Source organism: Bos mutus, chromosome 7 (assembly GCF_027580195.1).
Source record: "Bos mutus isolate GX-2022 chromosome 7, NWIPB_WYAK_1.1, whole genome shotgun sequence".
In the NCBI taxonomy this organism is placed as follows: domain Eukaryota; kingdom Metazoa; phylum Chordata; class Mammalia; order Artiodactyla; family Bovidae; genus Bos; species Bos mutus.
In genome coordinates, this window is record NC_091623.1 from 52,593,446 (window position 1) to 52,609,439 (window position 15,994).

General features: G+C 58.8%; 1 protein-coding gene across 2 annotated transcripts in view; it reads right to left on the reverse strand.

The window, feature by feature from the left end:
- NFIX (nuclear factor I X) overlaps window positions 1-14,705 on the reverse strand; it is a 93,109-nt gene extending 78,404 nt beyond the window's left edge. Inside the window, exon 1 of one of the 2 annotated variants that reach the window (XM_070373559.1) lies at window positions 14,338-14,705. In XM_070373559.1, coding sequence (XP_070229660.1) covers window positions 14,338-14,364 — 27 coding nt within the window. In that variant the 5' untranslated portion in view covers window positions 14,365-14,705. The remainder of the gene's footprint in view (window positions 1-14,337) is intronic. The other variant, XM_070373560.1, reaches the window with a different exon arrangement.
- Between the last annotated feature and the right edge of the window lie 1,289 nt (window positions 14,706-15,994).

The following is a 15,994-nucleotide window of genomic DNA, read 5'->3' on the forward strand; positions in this document are numbered from 1 at the left end:
CTAAGTCTGCAGAGTTTCCAGGCGCGGTGCACACGTGGATGGGTCAGGAAGTCTCCGTGGGCCACATGCCTGCGAGTTTTTTTTTATCAGCCCACTAACTTTTACAAGCCCTCCCACCATTCCTCAGTGGGGAGACCAGAGCAAAACAGGGTGGAGAGCATTGTTATTTATATAATAGTTATTATTATTTTGTAACCCTCGGCCTTTACTTTTGAGGCTGTGCCTTCCTTTAAAAAAATACAACAAACTTTTAAACTTAAGTGTGACACACAGAAAGAAAGCACATGGTTCTAAGGCTTCCACTCAATATGTTTTCACAAAGTGAACACACCTGTATACCCCCACCCAGATTAAGAAATAGAACATTTTCAGCACCGCTCAAGGGGCCTTCAGTTTTTCAACTCCAGTGTTCTCATAATTCATATGTCTTAGAAATAGATCCTGCCCACACCGGTAGCCTCAAATTTGAGCACTTAAGTATACACGTGTGTTACAGAGATGAGTGCACTACTCATGTGACCATAAAAATTCATAGTGTAAAGAAGCCTCTTGAATCCTCACTGCTGCAGAGGGGTATCTACACCTCTGTCTGTCTCTTTCTGTGCCTGCCCTACTCTGATCCCTTCAACAGGGCAACCAACTGCGCAGTGGGGTTAGCAGACTAGCAGGGCAAATGTGGGAGACATACAGGGCCCACCAAGCTCAATTCAACAGAATAGCCACAGTGACTGAGGGGGAGTAAGCAGGCAGGAACTGGGGGGCCCTGGTATGCGTGGGTTGTAAAAGAAACGTGGCTCTGCAGAGTCAGGGGTTCCTGAAGAGTGAATGAGCATCTATCAGGAGAGACTCTCCTCATCCCTGTCCAGAAGAGCCTCCCAGGGAGAGGAAGGGGGTGGTGTCGGCAGAAGGGGGCCTACATTGTGAGGGGGTCCTGAGGTGGGGCTGGGAGGCCCAACTCTGCTGCAGCTGCCTCCACCTTCCCTGAATCCAGCCCCAGCTGGCTCCCCCGTCACTTTCACTCGCACTAAATTTACTTTATAATTTTAAAATTAAATTTTAAAAAAAGCAGGAAAGAGAAAGCACTGAAGGCAAAATACCTCCCACAATATCTCTCCGAGGAGGAAAAAAGTTTCTGCTTATGTAAAAAAAAAAAAAAAGAATGCAAGGGATTGCTGAAAAGTCTAAGCACCGAATAACAAGGAAAATAAAAGAGGAACACATTTAATTGAAAACACCTGAGGTAAATAAATAAATAACTCCCTCTGCAACTCAAAGCCACTGTACAAGCCCCTTACCCCCAATTTCTTGCCCACTTTCACCTTTCCTTTCTCCTAGCAGCTGTGTCTTCCCGGAGCTTGGCAGAAGCCTCTCTTCCTTTCAAGCCCGCCCACCCCCTACACCTGGGGGAATGACCAAGGCAGCAGCTTCCTCTCTGAGGAGCCTGGAGCAAACCTCTGCAATCCTTATGAAGAGCTTCTTCTTTCTATTCTCATATCTCCCTAGGCTGTTCCCACCACTGCCCTGGACCCTGCAGTCCTGCCCCAAATCTAGGCCCTGTGGTTAGCGGCACCATGGTGGGGCTGGACGCCAGGCCCAGCCCAAGTAGGCAGCTCTCCCCTCTACTAAGGGCACAGGGCTGCCAAGGCAAGCTCTCGAGGACTGAATTTTCTCTTCCTATTGCATATGAGGTTGGAAAGAAAGAACTGTTCTGCTTCATTTAAAATATGACAAGGGATCTGAGCTCTATGAGCCTACAATCTTTAGAAATATTTGATTACTTGTTTTTTGGGGGGGGCGGGGGGGAGAGTTGCAGGGCAAGATTCTGCATCTGAGACTCTACACCCGACAGCCACCGGGTTTGACTCTCCCACCAGCCAGCGGCCAGGGAAACACGCCCTCGGCTGGCACGGGGGTACCAGAGCCCGGCTCCTTTCTTCCCTTCTTTTTTAAATCGCTCTAGCGAAAACCAGGCAGTGGGTCAGGGCCCAGAGGCGGGGGAGGGACGAGGAGAGGGTTGTCTCTGAAGAGGGGGGAAAAAGGAAAGGGAGGCTCCAACTCCGGGAGAAGAACGGCGGCAGAGGCAAGTTTCCCGGCTTGTGCCAGTTTGGGGATTTGCGAATCAGACCAGAGCGGAGGGAAGGCAGTTGAGGGAAAAAAAAAAAAAAAGCCTGCATTAAAACTAACCAGCTTTGCCTAAAAGTGCGCCTTCCACCCTTTAAATAAGACAATGCTGAGGGGAGAGGAGAGACGAGTTATTTCTCACTCTTTAATTATTCCAATGCTTAGCATTATTAAAAAAAAAAAACCACACACATTAGCCAATGATATATTCTAACCCTCAACAAAGCTGGTATTTTTCTCTGATTACAGACTTTGCCGTGGCAAACCCGGGCTCCGACGACAGAGGCAGTGCAGAAGCGCGCTCCTAAATGAGAGACAATTTTATTAAAATCATAATCATTCCTCGCATTTCTCTAGCGCCTTTTCAGCGGCAGATATCCCAGGTGCCCCACGCCGGTTCTACCAGGGAACCGGCGACCGAAAAGCTCAGTCGCCTGGCGAGGCTTGAGCTCCACCGACTGCCGGCATATATATCCCCCCCGCCTTTTTTTTTTTTTTTAAATGCGTTTCCATTATCCAGCCTCTGTCTCACGTTAAGAAAAAAACAAAAAAAAAGTACAAAAACTCCTTTACAATTTTGAAAACAATTTTTTTAGAGAAGAGGGGAAATATGACCCGAAGAATAAAAAGAGAGGAAAGGAGAGCTAAGTGTGGTCTGGAAGCTTGGGGGGAGTGGATGCGGCGGGGATGGGGCACCTCTGGGTCAAGAGTACGGAGCACAGTGTCAACCGCTGCCCCGGGTCACCTCCCCAGTCGCAGCTGGAGAGGGCTGAGTCATCTGCACGTGGAAAAAGAAAAGGACCTAACACCATCAAAGCGCCCTGAAGTAATTCGGGTGACGAGAAGTCGGGTTTATGACTGGCTTCCGAGAGGCGGATCGGAGCGCTTTCTCTGAATGCCGGGGGCTGCTAGAGCTTGGCGGGGTGGGGGTGGGGTGGAGGAGGCGGGGGGAGGCTTTCACTAGGGAGATGCCTACCAGACATTAGCCTCCCCTCCAACAGGTTAAGTCGGGGCCCACTCGGCGCACATGTTCTTTTTCCACTTTTCCTCTTCTCCCCCCTGGCCTGCCCAGAAGTGCTGCAAAATGGCTGGTAGCAATGGGTAGAGAGGCCTTAGCGCCCCAAATTCAAGAAGTCAGGGCCCAGGGAAGGTGATGTCGATCAGAGTAGATCTGGAGGGGAAATTTTGTGTAAAGGTTCTTAGAAGCTGCGCAACTCCCGCGGCCTGAGGGCGGAAAAGAGGGAAAGGGAAAGCGCATTTTCTGCCACTTAGTCACATTTCTTCCCTGTGTTCGCCGGAGGCCAAACGCCCCCAAACCCAGCCAACCCTTGAAACAAACAAAAATGCTCCCCTGCTAAATTTCCCCCGCCCTTATTCACACACAAAAAGAGGCGACTTGAGGAGAGATGGGGAGGCTCGTCCCGAGGCTTAGGGTCTGGCGGCTGAGGCGAGCACGAGGGATTCTCTCCATACTGACGCCCCAAAGTTGCCCTCGGATTCTGGGGCACTTAAGCTCTAAACGTCCTTCGAGCGGCCAAAGAGCAGGAATCATGAATTTCGCATTCTTTGCAAAGCCCTATCTCGCATTATCGCCCGTTGGATGTCGAGAGGCCACCGGAGGAAGGGCAGAGGCCACTGCGGCCCCGAGCCCCACCCCGCGCGTCCGGGGAAGGGACCCAACCAGCCTCGAGGCCAAAACGCCGCCATCTGAGCCCCTCTGGCGCAGGCCTCCGGTGCTGCAAATGGCTAAAGTCCCAGCATGAGAACCAGGCCGGCCCTCGACGCCCGCGCCGGGTCCCTTTCTGCTGGGCCGCGGGGAAGGTTGGGCCGCGCTCCGGGCGAGAGGGTGTCGCGCCTGCGCAGTGCAGGGTCCGAAGGATGCCACAGCCCCCCTCCGAGTCTAGTCAGCGTCATTCTGGGACTTCGGCTGCGAGGCAAACGCCCAAAGCCTCGCCTGTTGCCACTTTCCCTTCACACCCGTTCCCAGGCTCCCCTCGCCTGCCCGCGATGGCAGCGGCCCTCTCACTCCTCACTCGGCGCTCGTTCCGAGCGGTTCCGCCACGGGAGCGACCCAACCTTGTGCCACAGACGCTTTCCGAATCCGGGGCTTTAGGACCCCGCTTCCCGCCTTTTCGCCCGGCGCACGCGCACACCCGACTTTGCTCAGGGCCCTCCAAGTATCCCGGCCATCCGCACCATCGAGGGCTGTGCGCGCCCCTCTACCCTATGGTGTGCGGCCCACGCAAGTGACGATAGTCAGCACCCAAGTTCCGTGCATGGAAAACACCCAGCCCTCCCCTTGCCTGAGCTCAGGGCAGGCCTCTCCACCACCCACACCCACCTATGTTCCCCCTATCCAAGCGTGAGCCATTTGAAACGGGTCGGGGACCTGTCACACGCGAAAAGAATACCCGGGAGGCGACAATGAAAGAAGCTGTTGGCGGCAGGAACCTGGCTAGGGGCATACCCTGGGGCTAGCACACAGGCACCGGCGGCGCGTCTCCGCCGGAGTTTCCACAGATATACAAGCGGACTAGGGGGCTTCAGGGCGACGTGAGGGACCTCCTGGATCCTCTCTTCCGGGCGCTTGGGAGAAGGCACGGAAGGCGATCTTTCTTCCGCCGGGCCCGGAGCATCCGGAGCGCTTTGGTTGAGCAGTGGGGCTATCTAAGGAGTCCTGGGACACCCTCCCCCACCTCCGTTCAGCCCTGCGCTTCTATTTTAAGACATCTCCCATCCCTCCAAAACCCACCCACACTCGCTCCTGAGGTCCAAAGTGCGCACAGGGAACCCGCCTCCAAGCCCCCGGGCGCACCTGAGGGAAAGTCCAGGAGGGCTGGTAGCGCGCGGCCTGAGCTGCCAAGCTGGACTCAGGGGGTACATGGAAGTTTCGCCCGAGATGCCGGGCGCGGGGCGGGGTGGGGGGGCGTTAAATGGCCTCTTTGTGGAGAGGAATTGCGGGCCGTCACTCAGGATTAATTTAAGCAGCAACAGCAAACACACCAAAAAGCAATGTCTCGCCGCCAGCACCCACCCCCGCAATTGTGTTTCGGGTAGGGCTGAGGGATTCAGTGATGTAGCTCGGCCTTTCGCGGGAAGAGGGGTCCCTAGCCTTTAAGAACGACGGGCGTCCACAGTTGTGGGGGGCAACTCCCGCCTCGCCCCACGGCCCCTGCAAGGAGAAATGTGTGTGTGCGCGTGTGTTTTTTGCATGTTTGGGAAGAAGCCGAATAGGGATGGTAAAACCCAAGTACAAACGTGGAGCGGAATGGGGGGGAGGTTCTTACTTGTAAGAAATATATATATAAAGGTACAAATTTCCAATATAAATATAGCACATGCAGGGGCGCCACTGGGCACCCGTTCTGGGGCGTCTCACCTGAGCCCCAGGGACATTTGGGGAGGCGGGTGTTCCAAGAGAAATGGAAGCGGTGGGAACTAGGCCTCCGGGTCCCAGTCCCCTCCCCTCCAAGCCTGAATGCGGCTTTGCCGCCAGGTGCCCTGGGCGGCCTGGCAGGTGTGCAGCTCACGTGAAATACACGCGTGTGCAGACTGGGGAGGTGCGTGCCCGCGTGGGCCTGTTGCCATGTGCGTGGGCACCGGCAGTTCCTGCAGGCTCATCTACCCACCTAAGCTCGGGACCCCCAGTGCCGGCGCAGGGCAGTACTCGCGCTCTGAACACCGTTCAGGATGCAAGCAGGAGTGCAAGTGTGTGATGTGTGTGTGTGTGTGTGTGTGCGCGCGCGCGCGCGCGTCTGTGTATATGTATGTGTGCCAGTCCCCCATCTGATGTTGGGCAAGGGTATATATTTATGGAAGGTGTGCTTCCAGCAGTCCCAATGGGGTGTGGGGCCTGCGTATGCGCAGAGCAGGCAGTGCCTGGGATCCCGGTCGCCGGTGCCAGGCTAGGGAACGTTGGCCACTCGGGTCTGAGCTTCTGTGCTAGAGCTTGCTTACGTGCGTGCGCAGACCCGGGAGTGCGCCCACCCAGGCGCCCAGTCGGGGCCGTTGCGCCGGGTGTGCGCATGTGCTTGCCCTAAGAGCCGCCACGTGCGCCGGGGCCGCCGTCGCCGCCACGCTGAGCCAGGATTTGGCCCCTGAGCGGGCCAGGGGGCAGGGCCCGCCGCCGCCCGGCGGGTCTCAGCGGGATGTCGTTGGAGCGGTGTTGGTTTTGGCCGTGGCTGCTCTAATGGGGGAAGCCCCGGGGAGCGGACGGGGGTGGAACAAAGAAGGGGAAAGCAAGGGAAAGAGGGCTGCAGAGGAGGAGGAGGAAACGCACTGGAATGCGGAGATCCCTGGGGAGTAAGGGTGCAGGGCAGCCCAGGTCCCCTGGGCATGGCTGGGGCCGAGGGACTTGCCTGGAAGCCTAAGGCTGCCACTCCCACCCCTCACTGTAGATGGAGACATTAGTTTTGCCGACACCTCTCTGCCTTCCAGAACCCTGGCCCCAGCCAAAGGCTCTGCAGGCTGCAGCCACCACGGGCCACAGCAGCAAAGTGACATTTGGGCTGGAGGGCATGGTTCGCGTTTCCTCAGTGGAGGGCAGACCGTTTGAGCCTTTTTAAGCAAGGAACCGGGAGGCCCCTTCCCCTGTTTTTTTGCCTGGGTTGCTTAGGACCTCAGTTTTCCCCATCTGGGGAATGGGAAGGGAACTCCCATGGGGAGGGTCAGAAGGAGGAATGTCAGTTGCATAGGACTGGGTTGAAAAGCAGGGTGATCTGTTTCAGTCTTGCTTGCCCCTGGGGGCCTTGCTGAGTACTTCCTGCCATCCCACTTCTAGCCTCCTGACCTTGGCACTTAACCTTCTGGCCTCTGTTTCCTCATCTGTAAAACAGGTTACTCATACCTGCCTCCCGCTGGGGAGGTTACAGGAGGTCACGTGCACCCGCCCACCCGCTGCCCAGGCATAATTGCTCTGGAGTTGCTAGCTGTTATTTTTATTGTGAAGTCTATGGCTGTGACAAGCTGTGACGCTTGGTGTGATCGCGTGAGGCTGGCTGTGTGTGTGACTGTGCCGCTGTGTGTGTGTGCGTGTGTGTGACAGGTTGTGTGTGAGACTGTGCGTGGACGACAGATTGTGCCGGTGTGCGGCAGTGCCTGTGACAGGCTGTCACTGCGCGACAGACTGCGGGTGGCGGGGTGTTGCGCGTACCGACTGTGAGTGGAGATGAAGTGGTGTGTGGGGCTGGGACCAGGGACCCCCATAAACCTACCTCAGTGAGGGTCTGGCTGACAGACGAGGAGATTCTCGGGACCTGGGGGTAGGTCAGTCCAGTGTCCTGTCCACCTTGCCCTTTCTATTGTGCAGCGGGATCCCACCTGCTTACAAACCTTGGGAGGTGACCCTATGATGGAGCCTACCCCTCCCCAGGGGGACGCACTATGTCAGCTCAGATACCCATCTCCACCCCAGGAAGGTCATCAGGATCCTCAGGGCATGGAGGATCCTAGGCCCGGCTGGCTTTGGTGAGGGACACACACCCTGAGCCTGTTTTCCACAATTTCCCTGAGCTCCAGGCCTGGGGAGGGCTGGTGGAGACCCAGAGAAGGAGGGATTTAGGGAAAGACCAAGAAAAGCCAAGAGAGAAATGGAGGAAGAAGATGAGAAAAACAGAGACTTCCTAGGAACTGGCGAACCTAGAGTTGCTTGAGGTCTGGGCCTCCAGTCAGGGTGGACACCCATCAGGTTTTTGGAAATGCCAGCTGACACCTACAAGCATTGCTTGTGCCCCAGGCCTTGTGCTCAGACCCCACTTTTAAGGGACTCACTGCTCCCTTCACTGATTTCAACCCAGTCACTCTTCTAATCAGTGTGGGATTCTGCTTCTTACACCCCTTCCTGGGGCCAAGCGCCTCCTTCTACACTTGGAGAAACTGAGGCTGAGAAAGGGGAGGGGACCCATCTGAGTACCCACTCATGGCCAGGAGACCTGAGAAATCAGGACTCCAAGCTTTGTGTCATGCACTTCCCCAGTGTGGAAAAACCTCACCAGCTGGAAAAACCCCAGGGCCTGTGGGTTGGGGGCAGTACCCTCCAAACCCCACCCTGCCCCCCTCGGTGTGTCATTATGTGTGCGCTGGATGTATGTTCTGGGGAGTGCTATGATCCTCGGCTGTCACGTGTCTGGTGTCACAAGCCACGGCATGATGTGTATGTCCCTCTGCTAGTGTAGGCCTCTGTGTGTCTGTGTGTCCGTTCAGGACCAGCCCCTGCCAGAGAGAGGGGAGAAGTGTCGAAGCACCCCCCACCCCACCCCCCCGAAAGTGTGTCTTTGATACTTGCAGCCTCGGCAGCGAAAAACAAGTTTCCACAGGGCCGCCTTGGGCTGAGGCCAGGCCGTCCTCAAATAACATTTGAAGTTACTTAGCAAACTTTGTTTAGTGCCGAGAGAGGCGGGCACCAGGCTGGGGTGGGTGGGGGGGGCGGGCAGTAAACCGGTTCCTCCTAAGGCCCTTGTCCCTCTGTGGGCACAAGTGCCTAGCATGGGGCTTGGTTCCCCCAACCCCATCTCTGGTGAAGGGGAACAGAAATCTTCAAGCCCAGGGTGGGAGGGGGTAGGCTTGTCGGAGCAGGGGTGGGAGCACCCTCCAAATGAAGCCTAGCTCTTCCCATTTCTGTCCAGACCCTGGGCTTGGAGAGAAATGCCCGCCTGGTCTCCCTGGGGCCCAGAGGCTGACACCAGGCCCTAGGGTCAGTTCAGAAGTGGGAGTGTCTGCACTTCTCCGTCACCCACTTTCTGCAGCCCAGCTCTGCCAACCTCGAGGCTGGTTGCACGAGCTGGCTTGAAGCATGTTTCCTCCTCCAGATGCACACACACAAGCACCCAGAAAGCCCCCTTTGAGCCCATATGCTCGGCCCCCCAAACCCTCTCTTCCAAGGTCCCCAGCCCCAGGCAGCAGAGGCCAGAGAGCCAGCAATGGCAGGTTTGGAAGTGAGGTTGGCGCCTATGGGAGGGGGAGGGGAAGGAGATGCCAAAAATGGTGAGCCATTACAGGCAAGCAGGCGAGAGAGGGAGGAAGCAAGCAGGGAAGATGGAAGCCAGGCGGGCATCCTCTCTGAGCTCCGGGATGCAAAGGGGCAGCGGAAAAAGCAGGCTGGGCCCTTCCACGGAGCGGGCATGGGGGACAAGCCCCAGGTGGCACGCGGTGGGCAGGGGGCCCAGGAGGTGCCCAGCGTTCCCCCACCCCCACCTCAAGCTTCGAAATGGAGACTGGCAGCAGCAGCCGCTCGGCTCTGCCCGGGCATGGGGTGGGGGTGGCGGACAGGCAGGACGCCAAACCAAATGCCACCAGGCTGGGCACAAGGGTTGCCAGACAGCAGTGCCGACCCCACCAGCTCTGGTCCAGAGCCCTCACACCTGGAGCTTTGGGGGTGGAGGGAAATGGGGGTCCAGCGGTGGGAATTGGGGGTCCAGCAGACAAAGCTGGGTCCCCTCAAGCCATGGGCAGGTCCCCAAGACCCTACAAAGATGGCGCAGCCTGGCACTGCCAGGGAGACAGGCTGGGTAAAAATAAACTGGACCCGCCCCGAGGGAGCTAAATCGAGGGGCCCAGGTGGAAGTGCCACTCCGGGCCACCAGCTGCCCCAGCCCCACCCCCCAGCTCAGAGCAGCCCAGTTGAGAGCACCCAGTGTCCATCGAGTCCCGGTTTTTATAGAGAAGAGGCCCCGGCCATCTTATCCCCGGGTCTTAGGCCGGCAGCCACAAGTACGGATAACGGATGACCTCAGACAGCAGCAACAAGAGGCTGTGCGTTCCAGGCGGATGGTGCAGGCAACCAGGCTAAGTCACGTACCCCTGACCTCTGCACCGCCCCGTGGAGAGGGCAGAGGACCTGGTAGGCCGCACTTGAGCCATGGCAGAACAACCAAGTTGAAAGTCAACACTGAGCCACGAGGCCGCCAGACCACCTCCACTAAAAACCATGGCTGCCCAGCACTTCCGAGGGCCCTACCTGTTCTCGTTCCCCCATAACACCTATCGCAGTCTCAATACTGGACACTCCCTTGTTTATCGGGTTCACAGTCTACCCTCCCACCGGGGCTGGCACCTTCACTGATTTTGCTCCTTGCCGAGCCCCCAGGGCCTAGAACAGGGCTGGCACCCAGGAGGTGCTTAGCAAATATTTGTGGAAGGAATGCACAGGCCCCCGGCTGCACCCCCAGTACGCGGGCTCCGGCGAGGTGCCCGGCGAGGTGCCCGGCAAGGTGCCTGGCAAGGTGTGGGAGAGGGCGTTGGGCCCTGCCAGGAAGGTGAGGACAAGCCTGGCCGGTGGGTGTGCAAAGAGGGTGGGATGACCATCCACTCTCATTCTGAGCCCTGGGACAGAAGAAGAGCTGAAGGTCAGAGCTGTAACGAGGGTTCAAGGGTCAACAGCTAGGACACGCTTTGAATGGGGGCCGAGAGAGCCACTCTGAAATTTCATAAAGGTCAGAAAATTAGCTAGATTTTTCTCCCATCAGTAAGATTTAGGATAGTGGTGATCAGAGAAGAGAGCAAGACTCTACCACCTTCTAGCCCTTGGCCCTGATACAGGACACGTCTTCTCTGAATCTGTTTTTCATCTATCGAATCAAGCACTTCCTTCACATCAAGTACTGTTTAAAGCACTTGGGATAAACCAACTCCTCTGATCCTTTCCACAACCCTAGGAGAGGAAACTGAGGCCCAGAGAAGTTGAACGACTTGCCCAAGGTCACACAGCTACTGAGTAACAAAGCCAGGATTCACACCCAGGAAATTGGCTCAGAAGTCCCACTCTCCTAATAATGTCCAAATGTCCCAAACGCCAACAGAGCCGAAGTGGAGCAACCTGGTCTAACATACTGTCAGACACATACATGGGCACAGCTAACCCTCACCATATCCACCTCATGTGGAAGGATTCACGGAGACAAGCTCGGGAGGCACATAGCTCAGGTCAAGACACAGCGCACATTCAGCACACTTTGGCCATTGCTGCGATTCTGAGGACCAACACTCATGCACTTATTATCCTCTGAAAGGTTTTCTTCCTGTAGGACTCCATCAGCCACCTTTCTTCTACTCTTTCTCCAGAGTCAGAAATGAGGAGTCAACGGCCAGAGGATTAATGAGACAGCCGCACGGAGAACCAGAGCCTCAGGGGTCAGCCTCGCCTCCATCCTGGACTGTCTCAGTGGCTGCCAGAAGCAAGACTGTGAAACGGGGGCCTAGAGGCAGGGGTGTTGTGGGCAGAGGTGGGCATGTGGCCTCGTAGGAGTATCCCCCAGGCGTCAACGAACCAGCACTGGGACTCAGAGCTCTCAGTTCCATCAGGAGAGGCAGGGGTGGTTGGATCTGCCGCTTAAAGACAGCTGGGAGCAGGGCAGGCAGGTAGAAGGGAAGGTACAAGGAGGGCAGGTCTCACCTCTGAGGCTCCATTTCCAAGCAGGGCCAAGTGGCCCAGGTGCGAATGGGTATGTGGGTGTGACCCTCATCTCTGTGTGCTGGAGCAACACGGGATTGTGTACGTGCCCCACCATTTGTGCCCAGGCTTGTGTGTCTGTGAGGTGGGGGGAGGCGTGCATTTGTTGACAACACCTGGGTCCTGGTGAGCGAGAGTGTGAGACACTGTGCTAGCCAGACTTGTCCGGGTGTATTTGTGTGTGTGCACGCACGCGCTCTGTGGGTGTCAGGGGCTACCCGGGCTCAGGTGTGTGTGACTGTGTGTATCTAACAATATACTAGAGCCGAGTTTTTCCACTTCAGCCCAACGGTCGACATGAGGGCTGGATCATTGTTTGCGGTTGGGGTCACTTCTGTGTACTGCGGGTGCTGGGCGCCTCCCTGGCTCCCACCCACTAGATGCCAGCGGCAAACTCTCCTCCAAGTGTGATGACCAGATGTTTTCAAGCATCGCAAGGTGTGTGTGTATCACCGTGTGTCTGAGAGTGTCACTGCGTGCGTGTGCCGTGCACTTTTCGCCACATGTCTGCGGGGCTGTGTGCTGTTGGGTGGTGGCGGTGCCTGTGTCTCATGGTGTCTCATTGTGTGACCGTGCGTGCCCCAGAGTCGGCACCCATGCGCGTGACCCCGTGCATGGAGCCGGAGTTGCTGTGTTTGGTGTGGTGGGGGCATCTCTAAGTGTCTGTGTGTGAAGAGAGCCCCTCTGTGTGGGAACCCCAGTGTGTGTGTGCTCCTGTGTGCCATGCCTGTGTGACGACGTGATTCTTTGTGCCTGTGTATGCCAGTGACCATGTGCAACTTTGTGGGAGACGGACCCAGAATAAACCCCCAAGATGATTCAACTGAAGCCGATATTTGGATGGATCATCTCGGATGATTAGGCCCTCACCCCACCCCCCCAGCTCCTGGCTGCCCCGGACAGAAAGCTGCTTCCTGGGGCCAAAAGGGTGGGGTGCTCCTCCAAGTTGCCCCTTCCTCCAGCTCTGCTCCTGCAGATTCAGGTGGGGACAGACCCCCGCCTTTGCCTGATATGTGCCAGGAAGGCTGGCACGGAGCTTCCAACCGAGGGGGCAGGGTTCTGGGCAATGGTGGTGGCACTGCCCCCTGCCTGCTGCTGGCCACCACCCCAGTCGAACCGGGGCCACCGGGTGAACACCCCTGCGGGAAAAGTGCAGTCTCCTTTCCCGTGCACGTGCTGGCCACCTGGTTGCGCAGTCCCTCCGCACCCCTGGCCTTGGCGGGAGCCCTTATAGCGTGACCGCTTCTGTCCCGCCGCCGCCGCGAGCCTTTTCATCCGCGCGAGACATCTGACCCCGGCGCCCCGTTAAGCGTAAACGAGCAGACGCGGCGCGAACCAGGAATCAACCGACTTTTCCCCCACCGGCCCTCCCACAAGGCGGACAAAACTGGGCGCAGGGATCTGGAATGTTCAGCGAGGAAGGTTTATATCCAGCCCCGCGATCGGACGACTGAATGCTTCACCTTGCTTTTCGCGGCGTGCGTTGGAAGAGTAGCCCCCTCCAGTGTTCTTGCCTGGAGAGCGCACCAGGGATGGGGTAGCCGCGGTGGCCTGCCATCTATGCTCGCCGCGCCCAAGTCGGACGCCTCTGCCCGACGCGCAGCAGTAGCAGCAGCAGCCAGGCTGGTGCGTACGGCTCCCACCCACAGAGACACCACACAAATTGGCAGACGCCTTTAACTCCAAGAGCCACCGCATTGCCTTGCCTCCCGGACTATAAAGAGCGAGAGCAGGAGAATTGATGCTTTTGAACTGTGGTGTTGGAGAGGCTACTTGAGAGAGTCCCTTGGACTGCAAGGAGATCAACAAGTCCATCCTAAAGAGATCAGTCCTGGGTGTTCATTGGAAGAAGGACTGATGGCTGAAGCTAAAAATTCAATCCTTTGGCCACCTGATCTTGAAGAACTGGCTCGGAAAAGACCTGATGTGGGAAATATTGAGGCAGGAGGAGGGGATGACAGAGGATAGGCATGGTTGGATGGCGCGCACCGGACTACGGACATGAGATTTGCCCGCCGCCTCCGGCGTTGGTGATGGACAGGAGGGCACGCGCACGCACGCTCGCATCCCCCCACGCCGCCCGCGCGCGCGCACCATGCCACGCCGCCGCCCCCCTCGCCCCCCAAACGCGCGCATGCGTCACGCATGCCCCCCCGCCACCGCGCCCTCGCCTCCGCCCCGCGCGCTCGCGCCCTGCCCCTCGCCGCCCATGCCGCCCGCGGCCGCCGCGCCGCCGCTCGCAGCATGCCGCGCACCGCCGCGCACGCCCCGCCATACGCGCGCGCGCGCGCAGCTCCGCCCCCGCCCCCGCGGCGCGCCTCGCGCCCCATGCCCACCGCGCGCGCCGCCGCCGCATACCGCACGCACCTCTTACACGCCGCGCGCCCCGCCGCCGCATGCGCGCGCATGCTCACGCGCATGCCTGCCGCGCGCGCGCGCTCGCGCCCTCGCCGCGCTCCGCGCGCGCGCTGCGCGCGCGCGCGCGCTCTGCCGCCGCGCGCGCGCGCGCGCGCTCTCATCCCCCGACGCCACGCGCATCATATATGCCCCACCACCGCCACGCCCCACCGCCTGCTGCCCATACACACACACGCGCCGCCGCCGCGTCAGACGCGTGCCCGGACTCCCCATCGCCCGGCTTGCACCCCTCGGCCACCCGCGGGCTCACTCCCCCCAGCCGCCGAGCTCCCCCTCCGCCCTCCCGCCCGCGCCGCCGGCCGGCCTCCTGCGCCCGCTCCCCTCCCGGGTCGCGCGGGGGCGGCGGCCGGTACCTGGGTGAGGCAGTACGGGGAGTACATAGCTGGACGCCCGGGCGGGAGCGCGGCGGCCGGCCGCGGCGAGGGGAGGCCCGGCAGGCGGCGGCCGCGCTCGGGCTCCGGCTCCGGCTCGGCTCCTCCGGCCTCCGCCGCGCTGCGCCCGCCCGGCCCGCGGCCCCGCGCTCGGCCCGGCGCCGCTCCGCGCTCGCCGCTCGCAGGCTCGGCCCCGCCGGCTCCGGGGCCGCCGCCGCCGCCGCGCTCGCCGCTGCCTCTCGCGTCCGCCGCCGCCGCCGCCGCCGCGCGTCTACTCCATGCCGCCGCCGCTCGGCCGGTCACCCTCGCCCGCCGCCGCCGCCGCCGCCGCCGCCGCCGCGCTGTGAAAGTGAAAGTTTAGACAAAGTTTGGAAGCGGCGCACTCCGGGGAGAGGGAGCGGGCGGGCGGCGCGGGCGGGAGGAGGGGCGCGGGGAGGGGCGGGCAGGGCGGGGGAGCGACGGCCGGCGCGCACACACATACACACACACATGCACGCACACATGCACACACACACACGCAGACACGCGCGCGCGGGGGCGCACACCGACGCGGCCACCCCGACACGTGCTGGCTGGCGTTCCAAAGCAGACACACGCTGACACGCAGTGAGGCTCGGACCTCTCCATACATGTCACGTACAGAACTCATTGCCACACGTTCCACATTCCGACAAAGCACACGCAGACACCTACACACGCAGCATGGACACACAATCCACACACATGCACTGACACACAGGCACACACATACACAAGACTAGGAAAGCAACCTACGATGCACGCACTGACATGCACACCGGGCCCACCATCACACGATGATGCCCACACACATGCATTTCAACAACAAATCATGTTTAGACTCCCCAGTACAGGTGGACACACTCCAATACGACCTCAATGGATACACACTGATACCACCAAGACACACATCAGTGCAGGTTGATGCATATAGGTTCATCCTGGTACACTGACACTGGCATGATCATACAACCACATCCTCACACACTCCAGACACACAACTGCTATACACAGACACCCAGAATGCACCTGCAACACACACACACAAAGTTGCACCAGAAAACCATCTTGGCAGTTATGAAGATATACTAACACATTGTCACACAAAGACACACCATCAGACACCAGGACATACATGCCAAACACAGGGAAAGCACTGCTACAAAGTGACAGCGGCAGTCACAGCGACACACAGGCACACACACCACACCCCTGATGCCCAGATGCACACAAGTATCACACACAAACACCCAGACCCCTCCCCTCACACACACACACTTGTCCTTGAACCTGCTCATGTACATACACAAATCTTCCAAGGGTCACATGTCCCAACCATCAGGGACAGAAATGGACATGGAGGCCTCAGGTACAGTACTCACACTCCCTAGTGAGGCTCCATCCCCTCGTGCAGGCCCGTGATCCCCCATATCCGGATCAGAAAGGAATGGGGGGAAGGTTGGTGCTGGGGATCCTGGCATGGGGGCAGGGGGAGCCCTTGAATGACCCCCAGGGTGGGTGGGAAGGCAGTGCCTGCAGCCCCCAGGCAGCTCCTGCCCAAACAAAGCTCCCTCCTGCTGCCAGCACCTTCTCACCCTCCTGGGCCAAGAAGCTGTGGCAA